The following is a 12,643-nucleotide window of genomic DNA, read 5'->3' on the forward strand; positions in this document are numbered from 1 at the left end:
CTGGGGAGTCCCCGAGGCGGCTGGAAACGACACAGGCACCGCGGAAGGGACAGCCCCCGGCCCGGCCAGCTGCTCTAGTGGGGGCGGGGGCGACAACAAACCCTCCACGCCCCGTGGAAGGGAGGGGCCGCCCCAGCCTCCCCACTCCCCGGAGACCGTCGGCTGAGCCCCTTCAACACCCGTTATTTTCGGGGCTCCCGCTCGCCAGCCTCCCGGCGTGTCCTCTCGCTGTATGCACCTCCTCCTGCGTGCTCTCCCCCATCCTCCCCGTCGTCACCCAGGTTCCTCTGGCCAAGCTTCATGCCGTTGGGACGTCAAGGCTCGGCTCAAGGAAGGGTCACCTCCGCCACAAAGCCTTCCCTGCTGCCCCCTTCCCCGTCTCCGGGGCACCTACAGTAGGTGGCTCAGTTCCTTTGCTCCTCACGCCGCCGGCGCTAGGATAGTTATTCCCAGTTGATCGCTGAGCACAAAAGGCGTGGAAGGATCTAGCAGCTCAGCCACAGAGCCAGTGGAACCCAGGTCTCTGGGCCTCGTCTGGGCCACAGGAGGCCTCGAAGCGTATCTCTCCAGCTGTAGTCTGCCGCACCCCATCTCACTCAGCAGTCTGTATTGCCGCCCTTCTCCCGGCCAGCTGTGGACAGAGGGCCTTCTCCAGCCACCGCTTCCATCATGCTGGACACAAGGCCACTCACGTCTCATCCTTCCTCTGACGGAGTCCCCATCTCCCTCAGAACACAAGCCAAAGATCATACGGCAGCCTGAAGGCCCCAACCCCACCTCCTACTACTCTCCCCTTGTTCCCTCCCCTCCAGACCCACTGGGCTTCTGGCCAGTCCAGGTGCACACCTACCTCAGGACCTTTGCACGTGCTGTTCCTGCCTGGACCTTTCCCTAGAGGTCTGCATGTCTCGCTCCCTCACCTCCTTCATTTCTTGACACAAATGTCATGTTCTCTATGAGGCATTCCCAGGCCACTTTTTAAAAACTGCGACGTCAGGGCACCTGAGTGGCTCAGTCACTTAAGCGTCCCTTGATTTCAGATCATGACCTCATGATCTCACGGTTCGTGAGTTCAAGCCCTGCGTCGGGCTCCGTGCTGAGTGTGGAGCCTGCTTGGGATTCTCTCTCTCTCTTTCTCTCTCTGCCCCTCTGCTTGCACACATATGTGTTTTCTCTCTCAAAATAATAAACATTTTTTTAAAAATTGCAATGTTTGAGGGGGCACCTGGGTGCCTCAGTCGGTTAAGCGTCCAACTTCAGCTTGGGTCATGATCTCACGGCTTGTGAGTTCAAGCCCCACGTCAGGCTCTGTGCTGACAGCTCAGAGCCTGGAACCTGCTTCAGATTCTGTGTCTCCCTTTCTCTCTGCCCCCCTCCTAGTCGTGCTCTTTCTCTCTCAAAAATAAATAAACATTAAAAAATATTGCAATGTTTGGGGCACCTGGGTGGCTCGGTCAGTTAAGTGTCCACCTTCGGCTTAGGTCATGGTTTCACGGTTCATGGGTTCAAGCCCCGTGTCGGGCTCTGTGCTGACAGCTCAGAGCCTGGAGCCTGCTTTGGAATCTGTGTCTGCCTCTCTCTCTGCCCCTCCCCTGCTCATGCTCTCTCTCAAAAAAAAATGAATGTTAAAAAAATTTTTTTTAATTACAATATTTTCTCTCCCCTCATTCATAGCCCCCCAGACCTATCCTGTTTTGCTATGTTCCCTCCACAGCACTTTTCATCTCCCAACACCCTGTATATTCTACTTCTCTATTGTCTTTCTCATGAGTATATACAGGGAATTCTTTTTTCTTCAGTGAATCCTCACTGCCTAGAATAGTGCCTGGCACATAGTAGGAGCTCAAGAAATATTCGTTAAACACAAGAAAGTACCAGATGGTTGGTGAATTAGCCTGGGCCTGCTGTGACCCACACCTGCACTGTGGCTGTTGAGGGAGAGGAAAAGAAAACCAACCCTTTGGAATCACCCTCCTGTGGGCTGGCCCCATGCCAAGCCCCTTTCGTGGCTCATCTTCCCAGAACAGCATCTCCGGGGGATTGATCCCAGGCTTTGGGCCACACAGACCAAGGTTCAAATCCTGACGGGGCTATTTACTAGCCATGTGACTTCGGTCAAGTTGCTTCACCTCTCTGAACTTTAATTTCATCATTTATAAAGTGGGGACAAAAATAAGACCCGGTGAGGATTAAGGGGTTAGTGGGCTTCTCCACCCCAGTGGAAGGACACCTAACATGAGACCAGGCAAAGGCAGCTGCCTTACTGAGATCCTGCAACGTCACCCAGATTCTTATGTCCATAGACCAAGCACTGGGCCAGACACACAGCAAGGAAGTGGGGAGGTTCCTTGACCCAAATGAGCATCATTACCCAGTCTCCACACCCAGGGAGCCACAGGCACCCACCGTCCTGCCACAAGGCAGAGAACACGGCAGGACAGAGAAGTCCCAAGGCCTGGGAGAATCAAGCGGCCTTCATGGAGACGGTGTCTGAGCCAGACCTCAAAGGACACTACGATTTAGGCAGCCCCTACCTCTGAACTTGGACTTCCCAGCCTCGTTTCCTACCACTCCCCAGGGGGCCACACTCAATGCATTTTCGGCCTCTGAGACTCTGCTCTGGAGGCTCCTTCCACCTAGTAAACATTCCCCCTGAAATCTCCAGGGGCCGACCCAAGTTCATCACTGTGACAGAGGACGGTCATAGGATGACCAAGGACAGCACTTTGGCACACAGGCCCAGTAAGTACTTCTTGAAGAAAGGAATCCCAGACCCTAGGCGTAAGTGGCAGCCCCCGTGGTCATCCTGCTTAGACCATCCTCTCTGGTCCAACTGTCTCAGGGACCTGACTGTGCACGGGGGGGTTGGCGCTTGGCCCCCTCCGCTCAGCAGCTGGGCCCCTTAAGCCAAGACCGGACCCTGCTAGCCTTGGTGTCCCCTCTCCAGGGGACCCTCCTTTGATGATCAGACACGGGCAGGGCTGAGCATGGAGATGGCCCGTCTGCGGGGCCCTTCTCCGGTCATTCGGGGGCAGGTAAGGTGATGCCAGCACAGATGCCAGGCGGCTCTGGGATGAGTCAGGAACGAAATCTGACCCTCCCCGTGGGTAAGCACGGGCCTGAGAGGTGGTTATCAGCCTGATCGGGGGGTGGGGACAAGTCGGGAGCGTGGAGAGGGGGCCCCGGGGCCAGGGAGGCAAGCAAGCAAAAGGCCACCAGCTTCTATGACAAACCGTTTAATGTTACATCATGTGCAGCTTCTGAGTGAAAAAGGCCCGCTCAGAACTCAACGAGCCATACATTCTGGTGACGGAGCAGCGGCCCTTCTCCCCACCGGTGCCTCTGAGAGGTGAGTCACCGCAGGGAGCTGGCGCTGTGAGAACACGGTCCTCGGTGTGCTCCCCAGGAACACAGGAGTGTCGGTGCCCAAGTGTCACGGGGTGGGGTGGGGCATTTACACGGGAGAGAACCACAGACACACGTGTGACGGGAAGACGCGAGGGGCACGGAGGGCCGGGGACGCCGCGGCGCCCACACGTGGAAGTACACAGCAGAAAGGCGAGAGGGGCGGGGGGGCCGGCGGCGGGCGGGGGCACGCGGGACGAGCTCGGGGCTCCTTGAGCAGAACTGGCTGAGAACCCAGGAGTCCTCAGGTGCCTGCCTTTGAGAACCTGGGCGCGTAAACCTGTGCGAAGGAGTGAGAGCTCGGAAGCTGCGGGTGAGCGATAGGCTGAGGACGCGGGCCCGCGCGTGGGGCCCGCGAGTGGAATCGCGGGGACACGGGGGCACTCGGGAGGCCCAGAGCAGCGAGTGTGTGGGGGGGGAGGGGAGGCTCCGCCTTGAGGGCTCCCACAGATCCACTCGGGTGAGAGCCCGCGTGCGAGGGTCCGAGGGTCTAGGAGGGCTCGCGAGGGGCCGGGGCCCCAGCTCCACCGCGGACACCGGGGTCCCCGCCGCCGACGGCTTCTGAAGCGGGCCAGGAGGCAGCAGGCGTCCGGAGGGGCCCCTCAGGCCTCGCTGCTCCCGCCGATGCTGCTGCCGCTGCCCTGCTCCACCCACACGAGGCGGGCCTGCTCCTGCAGGATGCGGCCGCGCACCACCTTGGCTAGCTCCTCGGAGTGGCCCCACGCGTGGGCCGGCACCCGCACCCAGGAGCAGGGCAGCTCCCAGAGCGCCTGCTCCGAGCTGCGGCACTGCCGAAGCAGCTCCGAGTCCCGGGTGCCCGGCCGGCCCAGCAGACCCCTGCCGGCAGAGGGGACAGGCGGCGGTCAGAGGAGGGGACAGACACCGCGGCGGACGGAGGCGAAGAGACAGGGACCTCCTCAAGGAGGAGGAAACGCTGGCCTCACCCTCCCTCACCTGACGTCCCGGACGTTCTTCTCCGTCACCTCCACGTGGATGACAATGGGGTAGATCTCGTGCTGGACCAGCTCCCGCACACCCCGTGCGCCCAGCTCCAACAGGCAGTGCTTCTTTTCAGGACACGGAGGCGACATTTCACTCTCAGCCCAGAGACGCTGACCTCCCTGCCCCCACTAGGCCCTCCAGGCACAGCCCCCTACAGGGTCCCGTGTCCCCCACCAGAAGGGCCCTGGCAATGAGGAAAGTACCCCAGGGGAAGGTGGGAGACCTGGGGACACAAGTCACGTGCCCGCTCTGGACCTCAGCCTCGCCATCGACGGGATGGAGCGGACCCCACCGGCGCTCCCATGTCTGACAGCCCCCAGCCGGCCCCCAAGGTAGCAGCGAGTCTGGGATGGGACGGACAGGTGAGGTGTACCAGCCCAACACCTCAAAGGGGACCCGCGTTCCACCGCCCCGGCCCCCCCATCCGCAGGGGAGGAGACAGGCCCGTGGAAGGGACGGGACTCGCCCAGCGGCTCTGCGAGAGAGCCTACACTCAGACCAGCTCTCTACCCCAGAGGGGCAGCTCCCCGCCGCCCCAGCACCTACCTTCCCGACAGACTCCTGGATGGTGCGGATCCTGCTGCCCAGCCCAGGGGCGGCAGGCTGGGCCTTGGGGGCTCCCGGTGCTGAGGATGAGCACTGTTCCTCCCCAGAGAGGCTTTCTGCAGAGCGGCGAGAGGCAGGGGTGAAGGGCCCCGTGGGCCCGGCCGCCCGTGGGTGCCGCCCGGCCCTCCCCTCCCCGGGCACCCAGGCTCACCCGCCGGGCACACTTGGAAGTCCAGCCGGGAGCTGGGCAGGTCTAGCAGGTTGCGGATGAGCCGGGGCGCCAGGCACTCAGGCAAGAGCACCACAGGCCGCAGGGCGGACACCAGCAGCGGCCGCACCAGGCTGTAGGGTTTGAGGCTCCGCTCTGGCTCTATGGCAGGGCGGGGGGCAGAGGAGGTGAGGGTGCAGGCAGGGCCCCAGCTCCTCTGTCCTAGGGTGGCCAGCCCCTCGAGCCTCAAAACCCCATCCGCTCTTCTCAAGTCCCCCCCTTTTTTTTCCCCTAAGACCTGCTGCTGTTCCTTTGTGCACATGCACGCATGTACACACACACACACACACACACAGCAGCCCCCTGCAGGAGCTTTGCCCCCAATCCCCCGCCCGCCTCACCTTTGCCCAACCCCAATTCCAGGTCCTTCTCCTCTCAACAGCCAGAGAGAGGCTTTAAACCTATAGTCAGATCCCGTAAGTCCCCTGCTTTCAACGTGCCAGTGACCTCCCGCGACCCTCAGGAAAGAGAGCACATTCCCCACGTGGGTGACCCAGCCCTGCCAGAGCCTAGAGGGGCAGCGAGTCACGTGCCCCAGCACACGGACCGACTGCCTCCAAGCACAGGGCCTCTGAGTGACTTGGGGAGGCCAGAGCCCCAGCCCGGCAGCTCTTGGCCCAGTTAGACCCCACGCTCCCCTCAGAGCCCAGGTTGCACCTTCCCTGGTCCCCAGACGTGCAGGGCCTCTGGCGTGCGCTCCAAGGCACCCAGCTCTCCTCTATTACACGTGTCACGCTTCAAAATTATGTTTACGGGTACGATGATCTGACTGGCGGGCAGCTGCCTCCCCCTGACCCCCACCCCCGGGGCCATATGCTCCAAGGGGAGGGACCACTGTGTCCCCTGGGCCAAGCACACTCTGTGACAGACCTGGCGTCCGGCTCGCACTTGCTGTACACGGTGTTCTGCACGCGCGTCACACACAGCCATACCTCTGTGCCTTTGCACAGCTGCGCCTTGTGCCAGGAACGAACTCCTCTTCATCCCCGAAAACCCCACCTCAGGCAACTTCCCTTCCGGGAAGTCTTCCCTCACCACCGTCTTCTTGCCCCTCGGAACTGCCGACTCCCTCCTCCGGGCTCCGCCAACCCCTCTCCCCAATCTGACCCAAGGCCTCCCCCCTACTGCCTCTCAGACACCCGCTCGGGGATCTTGCTGGCACCGGCCGGCACACACACGTGAGAAACACCACTACAACTGCTCCGCCAGACAAGAACAGACCCGGGCCCGCGTGAGCCCCGGGATCCTACACCCCCACGGTCACCTTCGCACACCGGTGCCTCCCCCCCAACTGGCTCCCTCAACCCCAGTGGCCCGTCTCCCACCAGGGGGAGCCCGTGTCTCAGGCCCCGGACACCCTGCCCTGCTCCCCACCGGAAGCCCTTCAACGGGCTCTTGCAGGCAGAATGGACCGCCAGGGCCAAAGGACACCCAGACGTGCACCCTCCCAGACACCAGCACGGGACGCGCCTCTGCAGCTGTGTGCTCACCTGAGCAGGGTTCCATCAGCAGCTGCTCTGGACAATCTCCGGCAGAACCTCCCACGTGCTTGGGCTTCACCAGCCGGAGTTGGTCCAGGGCTCGCTTCTTCAGCTGGCGGGGGAGAGGGGGGCACGGAGAGAGGAGCACCTGAGGGCCCAGCCTCCATCCCACCCTCAGCGGGGAGGAGATGAATGGGACCCCCCCCACCCCGGCAGAGGGGCCCCGGCTGCCCCCTGGGTCAGCCCGAGAGGCCCCCTCCCCGCCAGGCTTTCTCCTGCCCCCACCCGGCCCAGCACAGCCCCCCTCTCCCCAGGCAGCTGAGGGTAACCATCCCTATGGGCCCAGGGAAGCAAGCCTGTGGGAGCCAGTTAGAGCTAGAGGGGCCTTAGGTCTACAGATGGGGAACTGAGGCCCAGAGACCAGAGCGACCTAATGTCGCCTGAGAGGCAACCTTTGGAACCTCTTCCAATGAATTAGCAACGTGACCCTGGGTACGAAAAAAAAAAACGGCACCGACAAATGACAGCACCGATGACACCAGCGGCCAGCAGGGAACGTGACAGACACTGAGCCCCAGATGTCACGAACTCACTGAAGCCTTCTACCCACGAGGCAGGCAACGTAACTTCCCCAGTTTTACAGATGAGGAAACAGAGCCTCAAGGGAGGGTCAGGTGCTTGTCCAAGGTGGCGCGGTGGGCTGGCTGGCTCGTGGCAGAGCTGGGATTCCACCCCAGGCAGTCTGGCTCCAGAGTTCTCAGCCCCTCTGGCCTTCTGAGTGATTTCACTTCTCTGAGCCTCACTTTGCCCGTGTGTAGGGCGGCCAGGGGAGGCTCACCCGGCCCAGCCCCTACCCAGGGATTGGAAAAGGGGGTGTGATTGCCATTCTGTCAAGTGCTGGCCGTGGCCAGGCCTGCTCCTGAGCTGCCTCGTTTAATCCTCTCAACTACCCTGGACAGTGAGCCCTGCCGTTGTCCTGTCTGCTGGGCATGTAGGAGATGATCAACCGTGTCCGGGTGAAGGAGCGAGGTGGGAGCTTCCCTCCTCTCCTCCCCCAGGGCTGTCAGACAACGGAACCTGGCCTCTCCCCCTTTGGACCCCACCCTTGGCAGGCCCTCTCCCCAGACCCTTGCCAGCCCGCCCAGCATTGCTTACGTTACTTCGGGGCCCTCGGTGTCGGCTGGAGAGCAGCCCTTTCTCCTGAACTTCTAGGAGCTGCTGGGCTCTGCGGGGTAGGGATGGGGGTGGGGTGGGGTCACATGGTGCATTTGTAGGGAGAAAGGGAGCCCCTCACCTCCTCTCCTCCAGCCCCCTTATCCTGTCCCGGAGGATAGTGAGGGACTGCAGGGGGAGGGGAAAAGCCTCCTATCCTGGTCCCGGCTCCCTGCGGGACCCGCCCCCAGACTCCGGGTTCTGCGTCACCTCTGGTAATTGGGCACAGTGCCCCGGTCCAGGTCCCGCAGCGTAAGGGGGTCGACCCGTGTGCAGAACCACTCCTGCCGCCGCTTGTATGCCGGGTCCACCAGCCGCAGGATCTCCTGGGCTTTCACACACAGGGCATGAGGGTCTGCACGCTCGGGCAGGGTGAGGTTGGCTCGAATATAGAAGGGCTCAGTGCTCAGCCCCTTTGTCCAGGCATCTAGGGCCTCGTGGAAGGACTGACAGGCTGGACATGGGCAGGGCGGGGGCAGGAGGGAGGGCAAAAGGAGGATTAAGTAAGTCAGGGATCGGCCTCGGGCTCCATCACGCCCCTTTCAAGGCCTGAGCTGCCAGAACCCTACCTCCCCCCTCTTAAAGTGAGAGTCTGAGGCCCAGAGAGGACAGGGACCTGCCCGAGGCTACCAAGCCCACTAGGAACAGAACCAGGCCTTGAACCCGGGTCTCTGGACTCCTGTCATGATAAGCTCCTTAAGGAGAAGACAAAGGACAGCCCGCAAGGGCAAACAGTGGGCGAGGGAAGGGCACTGCTGACAGCCAGGCTGCAGCCAGGCCTCAGTTGTCCCACCTGCACCACGGGCTGGACAAGCCCTCTTGTGGGCTCTCAGCTCTGACCTTCTGGGACCCGGGAGACCCCAGTCCCTCGGCCCTCGGCCAGACTTACCCTTGAAGTCCATCAGGAAGGGGAGTGTGGACGCCTGGCTCCAGAGCAAGGTTCTCTGCTGGGCCTCACCTTCCAGGCCTGCCCCCTCCAGGCCAGCAGCCTCTGCCCTTGGCTGGGAAAGAAACCCAGGCAGGCAGGGAAGGAAGGAAGTGAGCTTCCCAGGCCACCGCAGCCCTGGGGCTGAAGGGAGACTGGGGTGGTGGTGACATATCCCGGTAATTCAAATACCCCACCTCACAGGGCACCTAGCCAATCAGATCCTTCCCCCATCAACAGGCGTCGTCCTCCCCCAGGGTGTCTGTTCTTTTCCATGCTTAAGGGTGGGGATCCATCCAGCCCCTGCCCAGTCAGATTTAATTTACTGCTGGCTGAGGCAGGCCAACCTGGGTGACATCTCTGAGCCTGCCTCTGCTTTGGGTCAACCCCCAGAAACTCCGCCCAGTGACCTAGATCCGCCAATCAGAGGGCATCCAGCCCCAGCTAATGCACTGGCTCCACCCCCAACTCAGAGGGACGGGGGTCTCACCTCTCTCGGCTCCCCCCTGGCAGACCCTGGCCCGGAGAGCACCCTCCGCACCACGGCCCCAGACCAGCTGTCCCCAAGGAATGACAGGCCGTCTGGGCCCTTGTCCTGGGGCTCAGGCCCCCCTGGGGGGCTCCGGCAAGACACTCGGATGGCCAGAGACCTGGGAAGAGAGAAGGGAACCAGGAATTAGAGTTCAGTCAGTATTTCGACTCAGTGCGACATTCCCAGGAGAACCACAGCAATTCCCCAACCGAGCCATGACTCTCACCAACCCTCCCCCAACTCACCCCAGGGCCATTGCACCCGCTGTGCCTGCTGCCCGGAATGCCCTTCCCCCTCTCTTCTGCCTGGCAGATTCTGCTCATCCTTCAAAGCTCAGTTCCAAAGCAACCTCTCCCTCCCCGACCCCCGCACGAGGTTGAGGCGAAGCTTCCTGCAGGATCGCACCCTCTGCGCTTGCCCAGAAAGAACACCCTCAGGACCAGCCCACCATCGTGCTCAGCTCTGGGTCCCCAGCCCCAAACACTGCGTCCAGCACATGGCAGACGACAAATAAAAGCTCGTTATGCTCACAGTTTAGCGGGGGAGGTCACCGTTAGGACACAACACAGACCAGAGATGGCTACAGGCGGCCGTGGGAGCACCGAGGGGAGCGGCTTCCCAGAGGAAGAGGCAGCGGGGCTACCCGGCGGTGACGAATAGAGGCGCTTCAGGAATAGACAGAGAGGAAGGTGGTGCTCCAGGCTGAAGGGCTGGCAGGGGCAGAGGTGTGGAGGACAGAATACAGGATGTGCGGAAGGATTTAATAACAACAGTGATAACAGCGGCAGCAAATGCTTACCGAGTGCTCCCCGTGTGCCAGAGACCATGCTAAGCGCTTTGCCCTAATTAGCTAATTGAACATCATGGGAAACAGCTCCCAGAAAAGGCAAGCTGGAGCCAGCCTGTGGAGGGCACACAAGGAAGGCGTCTGGCCTTCCTCTTGTGGGCAGTGGAAACCACTGACAGTTAAGACAAAGAGTCACCCAGATCCCCATCGTGGCGGGGTTCTTCCTGTCCCTGGATGAGAACCTGTGAGGCCCTGCGGCCGGCGCAGACACAGCCGCCTGAAATTCCCTTCTGTGAGCCCCCCTGGCCGGAGGATTAGGGAAGAGGGGAGGCCAGAGTCCGCAGGGGAGAGGCCCAAGCGTCCCCCACCATCGCCCGCCTCCCCACCCACCCTGGCAACTTCTGCCCACGCAGCCACACTGCCCCCTGCTGTCCGCCCAGGGTGGGCAAGGCTATAAGGACTTTAACACCGTCTGCGCGCATGTGGAGGGGGGGAATCTTTGCCCCCAGGAGCCCTTCTTGGCTTCCACCCTCTCAGTCAAAACAAACAGCCACGCCCACGGGGCTGTGACCGGACACGGGTGCCAGCCTACCTTCGTAGGCTCCCCCGGCCCTGGGAATGTCCGGGCTGAGTTGATGGGCCAGGGCAGAGATGGGAGGCCTGAAGCTGGGTCTGGCCATGCTGCCCCCTGGCTGGAGAAACACAGTCCCACTCCAGACCCCAGCCTTAACTGTGCCCTAGATGTGGACGAGCGAGCTGGCCGCTTGATTCTGTCACCACATCCATAAAGCCAGGACGATGAGGACACTGTCTCCCACCGTGGGTGTGAGGGTCGGACCAACATAAAGATGATGCAGGGGAGGTGGAGACCAGAGGCCTCCAGGAAGCCTCCAACTGCAGGCCTGGCCCCTAAGAGGGTTGTGAAATTCACAAGGTCACGGCCAACGCAGTGTTTTATCGGAACAGAATAGAAAACGCACACCAGCCTCCCCTCGAGTAAACCCAACTATCGTCCCGTGACCCTTTTGTTCCGGGCACGTGTCCTGAGTTTCTGTCAGGTGGGGTACGGTCAGGGGACTCTGAGAAAAGTGGCACGTGCAGGGACTCCGGGGCCAGACGGCCTGGCTGCTTAGCCTGTGGTCCTCAAGAGCCCCATCGGCCTCCGCCTCCCTCATCGTACGTACGACTCAGGGAATTAAGCGTGGGACGCTCTTAGAACGGTGCCACGTTAACTAGGTGCCTGAGAGAGGTTACACAGCTACTGTTACCAGGGGTGACTCAGAAAAGTCACCTCTCCGTGGCCGGCAGTTCCCCCACCTGTTTCAAAGCCACAGACAACCGAGCATCAGGGCTCCCCCAGGAGGCAGCCCAGCAGGCAGCCTGCACTCAGCCCTTCCTGGTACCAGCTGATCGGCCCCCTGCCCCCTACCCCCTGCCTTGGCACACCAGCCCCACCCCCAGCCCCGCCATTCACCCCAAGTTTTCAGGCTCTCCCTGCCAACCTGGCTCAGGCACCGCCTCCTTCAGGACACCCTTGCCCACCTTCCTGAGGGACCCAGTGACTTCTCTGGGCCTCCAGAGTCCCCCTGGGGAAGGGGGGAGAGTCCGCCTGGCAGCTCCCAGGTCCAGTCGGGTCCCTCTCAGCACCAGGCCTCAGCAGACAAGTGGATGAGGGAAGAGAGAGGAACACAAGGCCAGGGAGGGGGGGCAGTCCAATCTCTGGACTCCTGGGTCTCTAGCAACACAGTCTGACTGACCGGGGGGCAGGCCCTGCCAGGGAGACTCACACTGACCCTCCCCTAGTGACCCTCACCCAGCACTCGCCCCTCAGCGCCCCACTTGCACTCTCTGGCCCTTCCTCACTATCTCTCCCACCTGTCTGTCTGTCTGTCCAGCCCTCAGCCCGCCCCAGCAACCCCTGCCCTGCCCCCAAGGCCCTAGGAGCCCAGAAGGGCAGGGGAGGCCGGACCGCTGCAAAGGCCCAGCGCACGGTGAGGTCGCACCATGACCGGGAGCTGAAAGCAGCTTAACCAGAAGGAAGGTCCATCGGAAAAGCCCAGTGGCCTTGGGACAAATTCCCGACTCTCCCTGGGCCTCCTTCTGGTCATCTGTATCATGAGGCTAAAAACACCAGCCTTGCCGGGCTACTCGGGGAACCTGAGCAACAGCAGCGATAAAAACAGCAAAGGGCTAACACTACCGCTCACTCTGAGCCGGGCACTGTTCAAAACACCCTAAGGGGAACACCCGAAGCCCGTGACAACCCCATTTTACAGAGCAGGAAACCGAGGTCCTGGGGAATTTAGGGACTTGCCCCAAGCCCCTCGGTAGCAAGTGACAGGGCTCCAGTGTCTTGTTCTTTCCCACTGTGCTCTGTGCGGGGACACTGCCCCAGGACGCACGCAGGCACCACCCCACGCACCAGCCAGGCTCTCCCTACGCCCCCCCCCCCCCCCCCCCCCCCCCCCCCCCCCCCCCCCTCCCC

At 61.9% G+C, this 12,643-nt stretch overlaps 1 protein-coding gene across 2 annotated transcripts in view; it reads right to left on the reverse strand.

Moving 5' to 3' along the window:
* Positions 1–3,220: 3,220 nt before the first annotated feature.
* Positions 3,221–12,643, reverse strand: part of CARD10 (caspase recruitment domain family member 10) — a 24,734-nt gene continuing 15,311 nt past the window's right edge. The window contains exons 12-20 of one of the 2 annotated variants that reach the window (XM_049626292.1): positions 9,330–9,489; positions 8,804–8,915; positions 8,125–8,368; positions 7,858–7,927; positions 6,712–6,814; positions 5,165–5,323; positions 4,954–5,069; positions 4,360–4,469; positions 3,221–4,242 (exon numbers count right to left, since the gene is read on the reverse strand). In XM_049626292.1, the coding sequence (XP_049482249.1) occupies positions 4,008–4,242; positions 4,360–4,469; positions 4,954–5,069; positions 5,165–5,323; positions 6,712–6,814; positions 7,858–7,927; positions 8,125–8,368; positions 8,804–8,915; positions 9,330–9,489 (1,309 nt within the window). In that variant the 3' untranslated portion in view covers positions 3,221–4,007. Of the gene's footprint in view, positions 4,243–4,359; positions 4,473–4,953; positions 5,070–5,164; positions 5,324–6,711; positions 6,815–7,857; positions 7,928–8,124; positions 8,369–8,803; positions 8,916–9,329; positions 9,490–12,643 lie in introns of both variants that reach the window. The other variant, XM_049626291.1, reaches the window with a different exon arrangement.

Source organism: Panthera uncia, chromosome B4 (assembly GCF_023721935.1).
Source record: "Panthera uncia isolate 11264 chromosome B4, Puncia_PCG_1.0, whole genome shotgun sequence".
Taxonomy (NCBI): Eukaryota; Metazoa; Chordata; class Mammalia; order Carnivora; family Felidae; genus Panthera; species Panthera uncia.